At 39.3% G+C, this 19,904-nt stretch overlaps 1 protein-coding gene across 3 annotated transcripts in view; it reads left to right on the forward strand.

Moving 5' to 3' along the window:
- LOC143352569 (uncharacterized) overlaps window positions 1–18,223 on the forward strand; it is a 68,537-nt gene extending 50,314 nt beyond the window's left edge. For all 3 annotated transcript variants that reach the window (XM_076785173.1, XM_076785175.1, XM_076785174.1), the window contains 2 exons: window positions 5,165–5,324; window positions 11,706–18,223. In XM_076785173.1, coding sequence (XP_076641288.1) covers window positions 5,165–5,324; window positions 11,706–11,950 — 405 coding nt within the window. In that variant the 3' untranslated portion in view covers window positions 11,951–18,223. The remainder of the gene's footprint in view (window positions 1–5,164; window positions 5,325–11,705) is intronic.
- The last annotated feature ends 1,681 nt before the right edge of the window (window positions 18,224–19,904 follow it).

The following is a 19,904-nucleotide window of genomic DNA, read 5'->3' on the forward strand; positions in this document are numbered from 1 at the left end:
AATCGACGCAGAATATATTTTATTTTGCCTGAAGATCCACAGTCGCTCATTGAACTTCGTAAAAGTTTTGACTTCGCTATCTTCTGTCGAAAACTTTCAACATTCTTCAATTTATTGATACTTTTTCCACCGTGCAATAAGTATCACGACCAGAATAAAAACCGCGATAGATTATCGTCACAAAAAACAAAAAAAAAAACGATGCCGCAAAAAAATTACAAAACAACATTTATTAAGATTTTCTCCATTTTTCTTCTCGCAGCACGCCATGAAATCGAATAACTTCTTGCAGAAGCGTTTCTATAATTTGAACATACGATTGACCATCTACATTTAGTAATAAATTATTTATTACTATTTTGCTCGATTTTTTTTGCAGTACATGTGCAAGCAATAATATCGTACTTCTCACAGAAGCGTTCCTACAACTTGACGCCAATTAACAATTTAAATCTGGTGAGCAGAATGAAAAGCAGGATAAATTATGACCATAACAAATCAAATATATGGCTGATTTTCAGCATCTCGTGATAATTATAAGACATATATTCCTGTTTTGCTCGATTTTTCTTGCAATACGTTGCAATTTTTCACAGAATCGTTTCTACAATTTGATTGCAGTTTACAATTGAGATGACTAGAAAATTAATGTATAATTACGAACTGATCCAGTAATGCGGGCGTTAATCATTCCCACGATTTCGAGCATAATCCAGCGAGCTGATCCGATTCGTCGATCGCGAAAGGCTTCGCCGCGTTGAAACTTATACGCGAGCGGCGGCGCGCGATCAGGGAATTAAATACTAAAAGGCCACCTGATCAGGAACAGCTCGCAGGTGTCTCCTTAAGCCCCCCTGCGAGGCTTAGTTAGTATGTGTCTGGGCACCCGCCGGCTGTTGGACACTTTAAAAACAATGAGACGACATTGGCGGACGACAGTGAGCGTTTTGGTGCGGATCGTTGGACAGCTCGTCCGCGTACTCCATTTTGTCCACGGGCTGTCTCCTCTCGTTTCCGAACGTTCGACGACTTCTCAATTTTAATTTTCAATTATTGTCTCGCTACCGCGATATTGGTCCGCGAGGTGTTATTTCGGTGCAGTGGCCAGGAAGAGGCAGTCCCCTTCGAAATAGGAAACGAAAAAACGTGTTGCGCAAGGATTGTTGTGCTCGCCAGTGAAAGTTGTTAAGCGGGTCACTGTTTCTCGGGTAACCTGCTCGCTGAAACACGAGACCCGGCGGGTTACCCGCCGATATTGTTGCTCGATTAATGAACGGAGCCCCGTGGTTAACCGAGGGAATCGCGTAATCGTGAAATTTTCACGCGTGCACGCGATCAATTAATCAGCGAATGGAGTCATCGCGATCGTGCCGGAGATTACTGTTGCGCATTCTTCCCGGCGCAATTAAACGCGATGAATGCCGGATAATTGACGGCCTGTCGATCCGAAGAAAGTGTTCGGAGTGAACTGTGAATCTGCTGAATCGGTGGACCCCGATTCTAGAAACTGCAGCTTATTGAAGACTGTCCGATATAAAAAAAAGAATGGTTCTCTTTATACGTACGATTTCAATCAATCTTTTAAAATCGTTCAACAAACGAAGTTCTCCATCGTTGCTTTCGGCTTGTGTCATTAGTTGTTGAAGTTACACGGATTTATTGTTCAGTGTCGTTCAAGAAGTGTTTCATATTAATTTGGAGACTTTACGAGCCATTCAGTTCGAAGTAACTACTCCCGAATGAGTAATAAACAGAATTTAGTTAATGACCTGTTCGAAAAGACTTCAGTAGAATAACCTGTGAACATTACAAATTCTATTTTCTTCGGTTAGATGTGTTCAATGCTGTCACTCTTTATCTAGAATTAAATATTAATTTTCAATCAGGATCAAAATAGTATTAATAGTATAGAGTTATGAGATTATAGGGATGCACTCGTAGAAAATTATTGAATGAATTTATTTCTTTGAATGAAACTTGCTAAAAATCTCAATGAACACATCTTTGTCATTTTGATCAATTAATGTAATCACTTTTAGTCTACCGTGGATTCAGTGTCAAATTCATTACTTACATTTTCGGAAATTGTTCCGTTTTGTTATAAAACGCCAATAGGAATACAGTTTTAGTACTAGAAAAACAGTGCAGTTCAATTCTGAATCAGTTGAAATTCTGAATTAACAGTTTACTGAATCTTACGAAAATCCTTTGTTTATGATGAGTTTAAGAGTGATACAAATTTATTGAAACCTATTAGTGATTAGTCATTTTTGTATACGTAAGCTAACGCATGTTAGCATTTGGTATATATAGGAAGTGCTATGACTAGCACACATGACGACTTTGTTTATGACGAGTTTAAGAGTGATACAAATTTATTGAAACCTATTAGTGATTAGTCATTTTTGTATACGTAAGCTAACGCATGTTAGCATTTGGTATATATAGGAATCTTACGAAAATCAGTCCCAAGAAATTGTAACTGAATAAAAATTAATGAATGAGATGTCAAGTGTTTCGAGGCACTTCTAAAAGTCTTGAACTTTTTCGAATTTCCGCGACCCGGAATCTTGAATTCTCGAATCGAAAAAATAGATTGCAGCGAAAAATAGTGAATATTGACTACGAGCAGACGGCGGTTTGGTAGACCAAGCGTAAAACAGTGTTGAAAGCATAACTATGCGCTTGGGGACATATGGGACGGCGATATTTGCCGCGGTAACAGTGCGAATGATGAAACCCACGGAGATTTAGTACGGGAATCTCACGGAACGTTACGTGACAATTGTTACGCGTACGTAGTATAATCCGGAATCCGAGATGATGGAAAAGAAGAGACGGAGCCTTCTGCGGGAGGCCAAGGACGAGATCGAGCTCGGTAAAATGAACAAACCGAAACAGGGCAAGGTAAAACCCATGCGCAATTTACAACGTATTCAATTCCGTTACAGTGTTTACTCGATATATGTCCAAAACACGGGTCTAGCCAGGGACATATATCGGTCAGGAGATACTATTTTTTGACCCACGTCGAACATATAGAACAGCGAAGCTAGAGGCCTCGGTTTATGGCCCCTCACGGGGTATACTCCGCGACAGTGGGGATAATTCTGGGACTTTTATCGGCTAGGCATTTGCGAAATATATAGAGTAAACACGGTACATAGTACAGTCTTTTCGTACTTACAAATGGCAAAGTTGTATTTGTTTGAAGACTGTTTTTTAAATACGTTTGAGAATGCGTGCTAGTATCCAAGAATCTTGGACAATTCTAAAACAAAAATCAAGTTGAACCTGCAAGAGGGAAATTCACTTCTGTTCGAACCCTTCATCTAACAAGGGATGATCTCGAATCCAGAAATTCAAAAAATTATGAAACTTTGGGGATATGTACTGTATAGGTAAGTGTGCATTAGGTGATTTTTTTTTGCTGCCAAAATTTACTTTAAGGGGGTGAAACCGACCCTTGAAAATTCGGCTATTTTCCGTCTTCAGACAAAAGTTGTTCTTTTCAATGGGTACTATCGCCTGGTAAGATATTTATCAATTATCCAAATTGAACAATAGTCGAATTTTCAAGGGTCGACTTCACCCCTTTAAAGTGAATTTTGGCTGTAAAAAGAAGAATGCGTAATACGTACCTACATATACATATCCCCAAAGTTTCATAATTTTTTGAATTTCCAGGTTCGGGATAATTCCTTGTAAGAATTAAAATTTTTGTGCACATTGACCAAAGCTTTTCTTGGTAAAAATACTAAACCAACAAAGAATTGCACTTCTCAAGGTGAGACATATACTGCGATGATACAGGATAGTCCGAAGCTACGTAATTAATTACCTCGTCTCCAGTCCGTTTATTTGGCTTTCCCGTTTCTTGCTGCTTCGCCGTGTCCTGGCATCGCGCCGTTCGAGTCACAATGGAGGAAAAAACCGGGGAATTAATCATTGCTGCAAAACAATGGCTTCCCGGTGTCCCTTTGTACGTCTTAATTGAACAGCACTTCTCCTCTGACCTTTTCCGTGGTCTTCTGCTCCTGCTTGGTCGAGGTGTATTCCGCAAGAAGGCGCAACACTGAGAACACACGTGGCCACTGCTCGATTTGAACACGAATTTCGGAACAACGCTATTGTATTTTGTCCGTGGCTGCGAAACCGTGAAGGTGCCTTGTGGCGCGCGTCCGCCCGACATTTTTTTTCTTGCCGGAACTAATTTCGAAATCGGCGATCCTGTGTGGTGAGAGAAAATGGCAAAACTCGAGGAACATGTTCCCCCTCCCCACATTATTTTGAAAAAATTGTGGCTTGGTTATACAGTGTGTCCCACGAGTTCTGTCCACTTGAATATCTTGGTTCTTTCAAACTATACGAGAAAATGTTACCTACAGAAGTTGTAGGGTTTAAGAAACTGCATAATATGGTATAAATGATATTCTTGCAAGTGGAAGCGTAGAGAACATATAGAGGTCACCATTGTTTTTTTAAATGGAATGTCCAATTTTTTATGCTCGATTTCGATAGATTGGCGTATTCCGAGTATAAAAGTACTAAAGTGTATTTGTCCTAAAACTTACCGCTGCTAAGATATTTGTTTTCATTCTATTACATTAATTATGGAACGTATTCAAGGGTACGCTCACTTCGTCAAATGTAAACATTGGTAGGCTTTCGACGTCTCTCAGTGTCAGTCAGTTTCTCAGTTAGTGAATATAAGATAGTCAATATGAAATTTTCATTCGAAGAACAATTAGAGATGCTTCTAATTTATGGAGAAAGTAAAAGAAACCCATTATGCAGTTTCTTAAACCCTACAACTTCTGTACGTAACATTTTCTCGTATTGTTTGAAGTAACCAAGATATTCAAGTGTACAGAGCTCGTGGGACACACTGTATATTGCGGATACAGTGTTAAGAATTGTATTCTGTAGACGCAGCTGTGCGTAGTTGAAATGAATTTCATCTTCTGAATCTTTAAAAAAGCATTGACAGAAGTAATGAACTGCAATAGTTTGAGGAGGAACAGGAGAGTTATTTTTTCTGAGGTTCACGCGATGGTGAATGGTAGACGTGGACATACTACGGATTGTAGAATTGTATAAGTATGATATAAATTGGTTGACGCAACTTTAGCCTAACCAATTGTATCGAAATTTGCTGTTACAGTTAGCTGCAATTGCCTTGAACTTCGGAGTGCTGGTCACCGCGGTGTACGAGGGTATTTATGCTAGGAGAGGCGGCGACCCGACGAAAATTAGGGTTGTAGGTGATCCTCGCGCGGCGACCATAAATAATCCTGGATACCGGGAGCATCAGCCCACGAACGGTGAGTTTCATCCTACATTTTATCCTAATTTTGCCGAGATGAGATACATTTCCCTTCTGGTACGTAGCTAGCCCCGGAATCTCATCCGTTGGTATTATAAATAAATAAATATGTCTGCAACAATTCGAGAAAAACATAAGATATTCAACGATACACTGTGCTACCATGACGCATAAATTAAGTAAGCTTCTTTTATGGAATCCATTTCAATTTTTTATGAACTTTTTATATCACGGAAAAATATATCTCCAAGGAAATCGAAATCTAGTCTGTGTTTTAGTTTTCTTTTACGAATTTTATGTCCAAAAAGAATGTGTACAAAGAAAAATAGATTTCCATAAAATGAAAAGTTATTTTGCAAAGGTTCTTCTAAAATTGGTAGATTAAAACTAAGTGTTGTGCGATGTTGTTTGGCAAGTTTTTTGTGATGTTTTATAGATAAATGGATAGATAAGTTTATTTTTCCTCTCGGTCATGTAAAGGGACTCGGTTTTCAATGATTAATCATTTTTCTTCGCTTCGAACACAGCCTTCGTTCCGCACGTATATCCTCGTTTTACGATGTTTTGTATTTCGTCGGATGAAATTAGAACAACATTTTGTTCGAGGCTTTGTCACTATCTTTTCTCAATTGCGCAGGGTTAAGCGCGTCGGACGTGAGGTTGGAATACATAAAGCGGAGTTCCCTTCTGTTTCACGTTTCAAGGAGACCTCTGTCACAGGACTATCCGCCGGCTATGGTTGAAGGTTTCGTGAGAAGCGATAGGGAATTTTGTTACAGAGGACGAGAGACATTACGACACGCAATCGACGAGCGTGCCTCGAATTCCTAAGCGAGCTCTGTTTAAATTCTCCTATTTGTTTCTGTCGCGGCCGTACGCGATAGCATCTGCCGCTTTGCTTAATCATTTTCAAACAATTCGGATGAAACGTAGAGCGTAATTCGAGGTTTGCGGATTCCCATGGGTATCCGTCGCCGCGGTAAACTACAATAAACGCGTTCTGAGATTTACTTCTCTAACTTACTCTAAAATTGTTGAAACTACATTTTGTTAGAAAATTCTATCCATCAATTTTTGCGTTAGTGTACTAATAGTTCGTGCCGAGTTAGCAATCTGAAAAGGAGCGTGATCTTTAGACATTTTTTCTGACCGGATTCATGGATCATTTTTCTAAACGATTACGTTATTTAAAAGTACATACGTTGTACAACTTGTACGAATTTTTTCGTTGCAAAATCGTAAAAAATGTCGAAGTCCAAGATGTTCAATGATTATGTTACAGTCAAAAAAAGCTTTATTCAAATAATAAACTAAACAAAAATAATTAGATTATGGTATTGGTAGTTTAAAAAATTAATTCAGCAAGTTTCAATTAAAAATCGCACCTTTTGTATCGCATTAGAACTTGCAAAGTTCTTCATTATGATGCTTATTTTTTCTCTTTTTGTTTTATCGGATGAGGCATGTCGATTGTGTGAAACTGGTAATTGTTTTCACGGTCGACGGGTTAAGTGAAAGAAACATATGGAACAAATTATTTCGCGTAAACAGAGGGACGAGCGCACAATGCGTTATTAAAACACAGATGTTATGCACGAGGCCGCAACTAGTTTAATTGCGTTGGAAGTTTCCGGGTTTTGATGCTGCCTGGATCACCAGTGGCAAACGTTGTTTTGTCTGTCTGCGTTTGTCTTTTCAATTTCTGTTGAAAACTTCATTTGAATTTAACTCGAAACTCGAGGCACGTGACGCGATGGAATCCGCTTAAGGAAAGCAAACAACGTTGTGATAACCCCACAACGACCAATAAGACCTCTACTTTTCCATAAACAAGTCAGTTTTATTTTCTTTAGATTCTACTGCTTTCCATTTTCTGTCTTCTCCTTAGACAGTCCCTTATAATTTTAGATCCATGTATCAACTGTATAATAGCCTGCTTACATCATGTTTCATATTTCCATAAAAGTTAGAATCCAGAAGAATTGAATTTATAAAGAAATAATAGCTTTCTGTTTTTTTTATAAGTTTCCAGGAAAAGTTAGAACTTGGGAAAATTGGATTTCGTAGATTCAGTAAAAGTTAGAAACTAGGAGAATTAAATTCGTAAAGAAATAGTAATCCTCTGTTTTTTTTTAAATAAATATTTTCATCGATATCAGTTTCTAGTAATAGTTAGAACTTGGGCAAACTAGATTTCGTCGATTCAGTAAAAGTTAGAAATTAGGAAAATTAGATTTACAAAGAAGCAGTAGTCGTGTGTGTGTGCGATAAATATTTCCGTCAATATCACTTTTCAATGTGACAAGCCGAGAGAGTGTTTCTGGGAATATAGAGAGAAATCTCAAAGCTTTTACCACGGACGAGAAGCCTCTTTCCCTCATCGGAATGTCATTTGTGCCGCTAACAAGGGAAACATGTCCATTTAGCTCCTAATAAGGGCTTCCTGTAGGAGCAGCACGTTAAACAGGTCACCGAAGGTTACACCTGATATTGTAGGAGGCAACCTAAGATACGAGACGCGCCAGCGAGCATTAATATACGTGTCCCGAAATGAAGTTACAAACACGCAACGCTGTAATCAATTCGTCGCTAGGTTTCGCAAAAGCGGTACCGAAAACTAAACAGTGAAAGAAATTCCTATTTGGTCACTGCGTCTTGCAATTAACACACCAAATTTTTATTTTCCGTAAAGATCCGAGGTCTATTCATTAGCTCGAATTTCTACGAAGAAAATAGTTCAACTGTCCTCAGGAAAAGTGCTTTTCCCCGGCACACGTGTTTTTGAAACTTATCAAATATTTGGAGCGAAGGTGAACGTGCAGGAACAACGCACGGGATTTAAATGGATAGACTAAGATAGCTTAATTGCATTACATTAAATACATTAATAATTCTTAGTAGATCGTAAATAATGTACAATTCTCAAATTCTCTTAGCCTCGCTACTACTTTCATTTTTATTTGCCCAATTATGTAGTCATTCAAGAAATTCCTGGCGCAATATATCGATATCAATTTCCCTCGGTCCTCGGAATATTTCACGTGATTTTTCGGGGTGTATTCGCTGCAGGTTACACGCAGAAGAACGAACGAACGTTAAACGTTGGGCATCGATCGAAGTGTAGCTTTCACGTTTCCTCCTACAGGAGAGGAAGGTCTCCCGAAGTCGGGAGACCTTCGCCTGGCAGCTGATGGAAATTCAATATGCCGGAGAAATGTCTTCGGATGTGAGCCCCGATGGAAGTCAAGGTGAAGGGAGAAAATACAGGAGATGTGTTTGCCGCGAAGGACACGTACGGAGCTCGAGCTAGAGAGAAAAAGAGAGAGAGAGAGAGAGGGAGAGAGAGAGAGAGAGTTGACGAGAGGGAAAGCGGGGATAAAGCTGCCATAAAATGAGACACGAGCTGGAAGAATGTGCAGCATCCGAAATCTCTCCCATTCATGGAGGTTCGTTGATCTTCGATCAAGTGAACAGATTTTTACGCAACATTTTCACGTGAATTGAAAACTGTTGTACTACAATCTCTAAAATTAGTACACCAATTAAATTTGCACACTGATACAGGTGTTTATTAATTCAATGATAGAACAAAGAGTCCGAACGAAATTGTTTGACCATCGCTTGGCTGGTTTAGACGTTATACATGTGAAATTGTTGTTGTGTGCGTAACGTTTCTGTGACACGATCTCCGATGACAATGAAGCAGGAACGGCGCAAGAGCACGAAACGAGCGAGAATCGCGTTTTTACGGCTGAGAAATAAAATGGTCGTAAAAAAAGGAGACGCGCGCGCGCGCACGAAGATTGACACGATTTAATTTAATTGAACAATGGCGCCAGCGGTGCGTCTGATTTCTAAAAGCACAAACGACCGGATTGCAAGCGACGCGTCGGTAGGTAAATGTTAGAGGACGGTTGAAGAAGACGAAACAACCGGTGGAGGAAATGGAAAAATGAATGGCCAGGGGGGGGCGTTGTTTTTCCGACGTTACATTGCTGGGCGATGGAAACCTTCGGAGTTGGCGTTGTCGAGGTCCCTGGTAATATGGCAATGTGTGGCCGACTTATGTTTGGAAAAACATAGTCCTTTCGTGCAGAGACCCTAACTGTTGTAACCGCAATTTAGTTAAAATTATTCTGTAAATGATTTCGGTTACAAATAACCATTATGAATGACTAAAAATTGTTCTGATCCTCAGTAACTATTATCGATGACGGAATTCATTTTTGGTTATGAATAACTGTTATTAACAACGAGAATCGGTTTCGATTACGAGTAACCATTAGCGCTGATGAGAATTACTTTTTGGTCACCGTTAACCGTTCTCGTTGACTCGGCTTTGTTTTGGTTACGACGTAACCGATATCGACGTCGGGGCTATTATTTTGGTTGTGACGTAACCGATATCGACGGCGGGACTTTTATTTTGGTTACGTCGTGGCCAAAACAAAACCGAGTCAAGGTGGCCAAAAAGTAATTCTCATCAGCGATAATGGTTCCTCATAACCGAAAACGATTCTCGTGGTTAATAACAGTTATTCGTAACCAAAAATGAATTCCGTCATCGATAATAGTAACTGATGATCAGAAAAAATTTTAGTCATTCATAATGGTTATTTGTAACCATAGATCTTAACATTTTTTAACCACTTCACTTTTAAAAAATGTCTGCAATATTTACTAACACCTGACCTCCATTTGAATAAAAATAAAAATTTTTTTCGGAAAAATTTCTTTCTGCTTTTATGACGTCATACGGTGTCGTAGTCCTTTTAAAAGATCCTGTGAATATTCAGGAAGAACATGAACAAAGTTTGAAATGCAAGTTGGAAATGAATTCCTATTCACATAAAGATTGCTATAAGGATTTATATAAAGATCTTATTGACAGATTGTTGAATCTATTGTTTCAAAGGTTTAAAGGATTGGAAAATGAATGGCATGAAAAATTACACTCGGTACTATTGAATTCTAATTTTGATTATGGGAAGATTGAGGCTGAAGGATTAGGATTTTAATCTCAGGAAATTGAATCCTTCGAGGACGAAGATCTGATTCCTGAAGTTGCAAAATATAATTTAATAATTTACTAAAATAATTCAATAATTTGCAAATTTTTTTCTTCTTTCGAGCTTCGTCCGCAGGAAAATATTTTTAGTATTTTAAAAGACCCCTCGTCCGCAATGGGTTAAAGCTGAAAATTGTGGAATTTGAAGGCCGGTATTTAGGCTGAACCTTTACTGTTCCCAATATTATTAAATGATCCACCAGCGCCGAATGAAATTTTTCCCGGCGATTAGAAATCATTGCGCGTTCGCAGCGAGTCGGGCTGGAAAAACTGAATTTGCGAGGATTTGCACGCGCGAGGCTGCAGGTGTGCACCTAAATATTGCTCGCGCGTACGTGGCATGATCTTTCGACACGTGCGCTTCATGGTTTCGCATCTGGCGCGTCGCGTCGTACAAACGATTCCTGCCTCCCAAGTAGCCTAACGATAGCCGGCAAGGAAGATTCCAAACTGGTTCTTAATATCTGAATACGAGTTGTAATTAATAATAGCCGCGTGATATCGTTGTTAAATGCTCGTATAACGTCCGGCGTCCATTAAAGAAATGTTTTGCTTGTCGTGCCGTCCACCGTAAATTCAATCTAATTGTATATCGGTAATACTATTAACGAGTTCGACCGATGACGTTGATCGTAATGGTTAAAATTCGCTGGTAGACTTGCACACGCGCGTTCGCCGAACTAAGGATGAACATCAATTATCGTTAACGAGATCTGTCGCGAATACATTAACGGTAATTGTTTTTCGTTTGTCGTAGAAATTCAGTCGGTTTTTTGCTTGTTTTGCCAGTCGCCCGGTGAAAACTCCGGCCGAGCGGTAACGAAAACCTGTTGGCGTCTCTCCGCATCAGGAAATCGTTTTAGAACTTGTTTCTGCTATATCGGCTCGGTGGACGTCACGGGAAACGCGATCGTTACGGCTGGCGCTTCCGTGTCGCTCTATCGTAAAAACAAATTTGCTTCTGGTTTTGTTAATCCCTCCGCGGAACGATCCGTACCCCGGTGCACAGCTAATTGGACGACGTGTCTCGGGATATTTCAGTAATTGCGACGATAAAATCCTCGGCCCACTTACGGAGTAAATCTAATTAGCAGTCTATTGTTCTGGCCCGAATTTAGCGTTCGTAACATCTGCCACGTTACATCTTGAATTAGATTCGCTGCTATTTCCGAGGTCGTCGGAAAATCTTATTAAACGGGAGGTGTGTGCCGAAATGTTTTTTCTTGGAACTGTATTGTTCGAGAAAGTGCAAAAGAAAAGGAATATTTGTAAGGATTCACAAAATGACAAACATTTCTGTTTGTGTTCCAGGTGGCAGCATCTCGATGACAGACGCCAGCGGAAAACCCTACGTCGGAGGCGCCGGAAACGGCTCGATGGCGTCCGTGGCGACTTCCGGAAGCGTCACAAGTACCGCCTCTCCCCTCCGCAGCTCCCTGAAGAAGCCAAAACCGCTGGGGATCCACAATCCCGGTTTTTCCGCGCACAGTCCAACCTTATCGAGGAACGGCTCGCAGAAGAAAGTTCGGATCCAGACACACTCCACCGAAGTTTAACGGGTTCCCGTTCTCGCGAGGGACGAAAATCGAAACGAAAATCTCGAACGATCGAATCGACCCCTCGCACTCGAAATATCTGAGGCTGCAAGCTCTCTGCTCCTCTAAACGTTGTTCTTTCGCGGAAACTCGCAACGATTCTCCGCGAGCGTGAACGCGATGGGCAACGCGCGCTCGCTGCCAAGTTTCTCGACTTTTGTGATCGTTAGAGAAAGTTTTCCGATCAGTCAGTGATGCCGGGAAAAGTTGGGAACTTTTTTCCTCCAATGAAGCTTCAAGCGCGAAGTCGAAGTTGAAATTGAAGCTGAAGAGTGTAGAAGCGGAATTGTGCTTCGGCTTTTTTGTAACTTACGCGTCATTGTTTCGTCGCGCGGGAAGCTAACGATGGAGGGGTCTGGAGAAACCCGTTGATCCTCTCTCGATCCTGTCGGAGCTGATCAAGGAAAATCGCGGGAAATTACTCCGGCCGTCATTTTCCAATGGCGTCGTGACGTCTTCGAGAACATGTGACCTTCGGCTGAAGGCGCTCGTCTGACGTGCGACTGTATTTATAGGTGGCAACACTGAATCGTGACCTTCGACCCGAGGACTCGATACGTTGACGGATCTTCGACTTGATAGATCTACGACTCTTCCTGTCTATCTTCTATTTTTCTTTCGACGCGGACCTGGGTTTAACACGTTCCGTGCCGCGTGTTCTGCTAATGGCACACGCGTTCGAAACATACAATTGTGTAGTGTGTTTAAGACTGGAGAATATATTAACGTCAGAGGAACCTTATATGGTTTAAAGCAATAAATAATAATAATAATTAACATCACAGGAAAACAGATGGTACGTGACGTGTGAACTCTAGTATGTACAGTAATGTCTCGATATATGTATGTACAAAACATGTGCACGATACTCGTGAAAAATTTCAGAAGTGTAATAAAACACAAGATTAGATATATCTGTGAGGCAATACTAATTCAGTGACAGAACTTTTTGGTTTGGAATTATTTTTTTATGAAACGTTTACCATCGTGTTTGGGACGTTGTGGATTGAAATGGTAAATATGATACAAATTGTGTCGTGTTCGGACTCATTTCAATCGGGAAAATATCATGGATATGTCGGTATAAGATTTCCTGAAGAAATCGTTAAAATCAAGAAAGTTTTGTCATTAAATTGGCATCGTCTGTCCAATATGCTGGTATTCATATTTCAGTAAGTTTTGATATATATCTAGACATTCTAATGGAAGCTAATTTCTTATCAGTCGAAACTATACAGCAAAATGTATGACAACATAACAGTCTTCGATAAAAATATCGAATAGCCCGGATGAAAAGTTGACCAAAATACAGCCGTGCACGGAACGTGTTAAAATAGAGTTATTGATTGAACTGAGAGAATCGATTCCGTTCGAGTCGGAGGCAAACATATGTTTCTGAGAGTTTCTGTGAATGTTTATTTCGCGAATAAATCCCGAATAGCAATTTTCGGGATGTTGTACATAAGATATTATTTTATGGAAGTGTTCTAGGGGTAAGATTAGTAATTATCGACGTACAGTGGTTTCTCTATATATGTCGCCAAAGTCTGGATGATGAACGTCGCGGAATTGTCCCCACTACCGCTCGGGTATGTCTCCTGGACGATACACGACGCTGGCAAGACCCGTGTTGTTGACATATATCGAGAATTCACTGTATTCGACGACTAGTGTCTCAGTTTAGTTCTACTCGAAGACAGATCGTTGGTATATTATGTTCGCTGTGCACGATGGATATGGATGCTCGTGGATGGCGTAGATTAAAAAGAAAGATCGCTGAAGGTACCTGAATCTCGAAGCGAACGACGCCGTTGGATCCGGATCCCTCGATCGTCGATGATTATGAAAATCAACCAAGTCGTGTTCGGTGAGATTACTTTATTAAGTTCCGGGCGATTCCAGCCGCGAACGCTAACGGTTCGACTCTCGGTAATTCTTAACTGCCCATTAATTAGGAGTCACCGAGGGTTTATGAACATCTTCGAGCGAATGGTCGTTGGATTATTAATTAGTCGATTAGCGTGGATAGTTAATTTCACGATGGTAAAACATATTTCACCGTCCTTTTATTTACTCGACAGATTTTATACACTCGACTTACGCTGTCGCGTTTGCTTTAATTATTTTATTCATATACACGCTAACTACAGTTATCTTTTTTTATCATAAATTTGCTACCAAGCTAAACATATCTTATCGCATTTTCAGGATACGAAGTGTTAATTTTTCGAAGAAATTTTGAAGCGCAGACCAGTGTAAGAGAATGAAAATTTGTTTACGAGGAAATTTAGACCTAAACTGGAGGTAGAACTTGGACTAACTCCATGTGGACATAATTACTACTTCAGAAATCATTAGAAAACTCAGAGATCATTTATTTTCAAGTGTGCACTGTATAACAGCATAATACTTGCGCTATACTATATTGAAATACAACCTTTGCCTATTGCATAATATCGCTAAACTGTGGATCTTTATGCGAAATAAAAATATTCTGCATCAGTTTCAAGTGACAGGAGTCAAAGAAAAATTTCTTTAATAGGAAATTTATTTTATTTTTAATAGAAATATTTAATTAGAAAAACTTCTCTAATGATTTTATAAAATTTAAAACAATACATTGATACTTCTAATTTCTTTGAAAACCTCTCTACTGTTTTAAATCGCACGGTATTAAATTTTGTTATAAATTAAAAATCCGTAGTCTATCCAATCACAGTTCAGCGAAACAATCATGTTTAGGCATTTGATAATATTACACGGATATAAAGCATGTGAGCATCATTTCGAATCTTGCATTTCCTGTTCAAAAAAGAATTCTCAAAGACCTAATCATCGTCGCATAATCACGCGGTATTAGGTTCGCTGGCATGTAAATCGGACCGTCATCGGCCACGAATGTGTCAACATCAAGATTCATTATCCGGTGAGACGATAAACCATTGAGCACGTGCGCGACGAATCCCGTGGCTGTTTCATAAACTTTTGCTAAACAAACCGACAGAAAATTAACCAAGGCTCTCATTAGTCGATACATCTTTGACGCGGTTTGAATGCGAGCCGGAATTAATTAACATTGAGATTCGCGAGCGCGTTTTAATTGGACAGATCAGAGGCCGTTCATTATGCGCGGTACGGAGGGACCAATTAGAGAATCGGAATTTTCGCGATTTCCAACGTTCCCATTCAGAATTTTGCCGCCTACGCTGGTCATAATACTCTTCAGAAAATGTTCATATCTCATTTAACATGTTCCGTGCCAAGCCGCTCTTGCTTGACTTGTCGTTCAGGCCATTTGATGTTTGGGCATTAAATAAATATGTCTGCGTGTATCATCGGTGTTACACGTGGCCTGAAGATCAAGTTTAACGTGTACCACCGATGGTACACGTGGCACGGAACGTGTTAACCCTCCGTATGCTATGCCGGAGTCATTCGTGACCCGTAGCGGTGGGGATAAGCTCGAGCAACATCAATATGTAGAATATTACTCCGATATAAGACGACGCTTTTTATTTCGAAATAAGAAAATCGCTGTCCCCTCTTCTTCTCCTTCATCCGAAATACGACGAAAACCGGTCCCGAGCTATCGCCTTGTATCGAAAGAAAATTGTAGTCAGATATCGGTGTGGGTCAGAAATGACTCCGGCATAGGCCTAGAACTCGTAGGAGTCCGAGGGTTAAACGACATATATATTAAATGTCAAATCATTATAACCCCTTGCTCGACGATATATTTCACAGATACAGCACAAACACAAACAGAAAGAAGTGAAATGTTTTACAGTGTGCGAACCACGAAAGTAGATGATTTTTTAGTTTCAGGAACGAATCTAGAGATCATAAACATTTTACAATATCTGAAACTAAGACAATAGACGAATTTTCTTTTCGAGGACCGTATGAGAGTTCAGGCACTTCGAAAGAAACTGGAAAACGTGAAAATTAAAATGCAATATCTAGACATCGGTGATCTTTAGGAATTTCAAATTTTGTAGAATGACCCGCAAAAATTGTAATTATTTAAGAATTTTATTATAACGCTTGGACAGTTTTATAGAAGATCGTGTTTCCAGATCAGAGAGCGTCACTAAAGTTCTATTAAATCCATAGAGGAAAAACATCGGAAATATTCACGGCTGGAACCGCGTAATATTAAGACTATTTGTTGAACGTGTTCGAAGGATGAGAAACTGGAATGTGATTGTTGTTAAGCGTCCGTTTTAACTACGAAGCGGTCCGATCGCGATAACGATCGATGTAAAGCAGCGGCGAGTGGCAATCTGTTGGTACAGAGGTCAACAATCTGCAATTGTTTCTATCGGAACGATCGAAGGAAATTTGTCAACGATTCGGCATTTTGTTGTTCGTCGCATAAGTCGCAGGATACGTGATACGATTTTTCTCTCGTTTATTTCCCCTTCCACACTTTCGTTCCCCCTCAATTCTCTTTCTCTCTTCACCCGTTTCCTTTCTTCTCGGTGTACTCTTTGTTCGTCGTGTTAGGATTAATCCAGCGTGCCCTTGCTCAGGAGCACGAATTATAAATAAAATACTTATTGCGTCGCATCCGTCCAGCCCTCTATAGGCAGCTAAACCGTGAAACGGTGAGAGTTATATATATATGTATACACACAAATATAAATATATAAATATATTTATATTTTTTAGCGATTGTTTTAATATATATGTATATAAATATATATATATATACAAGAATATATTTATATATATATACATATAAATATATAAATATGTATATGTAATATGTTAAATCGAAATGTGTTTTTGCTCGTGTCATTGGTCTCGAAGGGAACGATGCTCGTTTCGATCGTTGGAAATTATTTTTTTATCGTTACTGTTGGTGGGTGTCTTATCTTCTCGATGACACGTTCTCTTCACTTCACTTTCTTTTCCTTTCTTCGCTTCTTACGTGAACTCGATCTTTTCTTTCTTTATTTCTCTTGTAGAGATCCTGGAGACTTTTTCTTTCGATATTTGTTGTATATTTATTTAACGAACCGATGATTAACACGTGCACTATCACCGTTTATTTCGCTGCTTATCTATGAAATATTAAATTAATTTCGAAAAGGAAAGTTATGAACTCTCGAAATATTATAGTGTGCTTTATGATTTTAGATAGCAGCGATTATAAATTTAATTTGACTAGTTTCAGGTAAATTACGGGATTGTGGGTATCACGTGCGCGTGATGGTGATAGCGAACGTGTTAATGATTTTTGGTTGTCGCGAATCTTTTAATTCGAACTCATTCGTGTCCTATTTCAGTGAACAGTACTTTCGAATTTCGTCCATTTTAATCATTGTTTCCTCGACTCGTCGTGTGTATATTTGGGGAACTTAATTACTACTTTCCGTAGCGAATTGTTTTGTGATCGATAATAGTGTTAAGTCGATGATTACGTTTACGACTCAACCGCGTTGGATTCTTTCGTTGTCCTTATTCTCATCGTCGAAACGAATCACACGAGCTGTACGAGTGTCTTTAAACGGAGCCTGTGCGTGAACCATTTTGAAATCTATCTACAAACACAATCTTCGAACTTTTTAAACTGTAATATATTTAATTAATATTTCACTCTGCGTCTCCCTTGCACAAACGGTTTACAGTAGGTTCAGAGAACGGAGAGTAACAAATAAAATTACTAATAAACAAAATTCCTTACGAATTCAATTCTTTGTTGGATCGTAACAGAAGTATTAATATTTATAAAATGTTTGCATTTAACACAAGATATAATACGATTTATCCATCGTATTTACACACAGTGCAGTTTACGATTATGTTCTGAAGAACATCGTTGATCAACAAAATTGCCAACTCACTCGATGTAAGAAGGATTTTCACGGGATTAATTTTTATTTAAATCTATTTTGTAATGTTTCTATGTTTATTGTTGATTGTTTCTGAACGCGTTCACGCAACCAGGCCCCGCGAATTTTATCTGGGATAAACGATCGTGATCAGAGAGACTATTTGGGTATGTTCAGACTGTATCTTCGCACGTGCAGACCAACCTTATATCTTAACGGAACTACCGAATTTATGTATCACCTTTTGCACTTCTTTACTACTCGATTACAACGGAGCGTCTTGTTTCCCGGCGTTCGTTGCGTCCCGATGAATTTTTGTAATAACGACCATATGATCTTTAGGTGTGACGAGGATTGTATGCGAGGAAATTGATAATAAACAAGTTTCTATAATTTACGATCCGACGACATATTTTTTCACACTCCCACCAGTATTCTATAAATACATTAGGATCGAAATGCACCTTTTAAAGTTAAAATTTCGCACAAGCAACCGGAGACATATTACACTCTAAACAGACAAAAATTGAACAAAGTAAAGAAGAATTTAAATAGTCATGCATATATGAAAAATAATCCGTGCTCATTGTATATAAATTGTAAATACGAAGAAGAATGTGATCAATCAGGGATACATTAAAAAGGTTAAACTTCACCTTGGCAATCCAGAAATTTTTAACTTTTTACTAGACAATCCTGTACACCTGGACGAGAGAATGCCAAAGATCGAGGTTTTGAGCCGAGGAATCCACTGGTTCAAAAGTTATGCGTGTTTAAAGTTGAGATGTACAGGATTCTATAGTAAAAAGTTAAAAATTTCTGGGTCGCCAAGGTGAAGTTAAGCCCATTCAAAATATGCTCGGCGAGCATTTATATAAAAATGACATAAAATAAACAAGAATGTAAGCGATCAAGAATACACTAACCATGATTATGCGCGCTCATTGAGCATCTTCTATATCAAACTAAAATGAAAATTGTTGGTACATAGTTGTACCAAGCATGTTCGAACCTTTCGAGATGTTTGTATAAGCATAAAGAATGAAAATGGCGACTGCTCGAGGCCTAGAATTTATCAAACCAATGATGTCTTACAATTTGATATCAATTAATAAGGCAGTGGTTTCCTATGTAAATAAATTTTCTAAAAAATTGTTCAGAAGTTCAGGCCTAATTTTTACCTTTGTAGCATCGTAAGTAGACGCACAGACCGCCTGGAGCCGCGGGAGATGGGCAGGAGCGTACAATAAGGTTGTCAAGATGGTAAAAAAATTAACCTTCATTTATTAGCTTACAGACTGAAAAAAGAAAAACTTAAACAACGAACAACAGCGTCTCTCGGGCCACACTTGTCCCTCACGGCAGTACGCGGATTCGTTCGATCGATTCATCGTATCTTAAACGCGATTTCCAAAGGAGCAGAGAGAAACAGGGGGATCGGAAATTTGATTTCCTCAAATTCCTTTCCGCATTTATTTAGCCCACCATCCCCCGTTGATCGGATACTGTACACGCGACGTGAGATCACGTCTCGCGATCGATGGGAAATCTTTAAAAGCTCGTCGACGATCCACGCATGATATACATGTATATATATATATATATATGCATATATTCTTTTTATCGAGAGATACAAAATGGCCGCGACGCGAGTTCGAGGGATTCGGGGGGACTAGTCTTCTTTTCGTTTCTTGGCTTTGGCTCGTCGTGGACTCTCCCATGGATCGTCCATCATGCTCTAGTAATAAAAATAATTTACAAATCGACGCTAACCGGTCGCTACTACATTAGAATGTTATCCGTAGACACAGATCAATAGTCCGCAGCCTCCTACCGCATGAATACTACGTGAGCTGCGACGGGACCAAGTACTTCGTAATTTATGGCAACACCCAGCAGTGTGCGGTCGCTTTAAAAAACAATGTGGCCGTCATAGCTTTGATAGACTTTGGATCTTTACGCGTTTAATTTAAACAACATTTTTTTCTGCATCAAGTCTGAAGGTAAAATATATTTTATATTTTATATCCTGGAAGAAATTCGCTTGTTAACTTGTGTAAAATGCACACCAACTTGTA

The sequence above is a fragment of the Halictus rubicundus genome, chromosome 3 (assembly GCF_050948215.1).
Source record: "Halictus rubicundus isolate RS-2024b chromosome 3, iyHalRubi1_principal, whole genome shotgun sequence".
Lineage (NCBI taxonomy): Eukaryota > Metazoa > Arthropoda > Insecta > Hymenoptera > Halictidae > Halictus > Halictus rubicundus.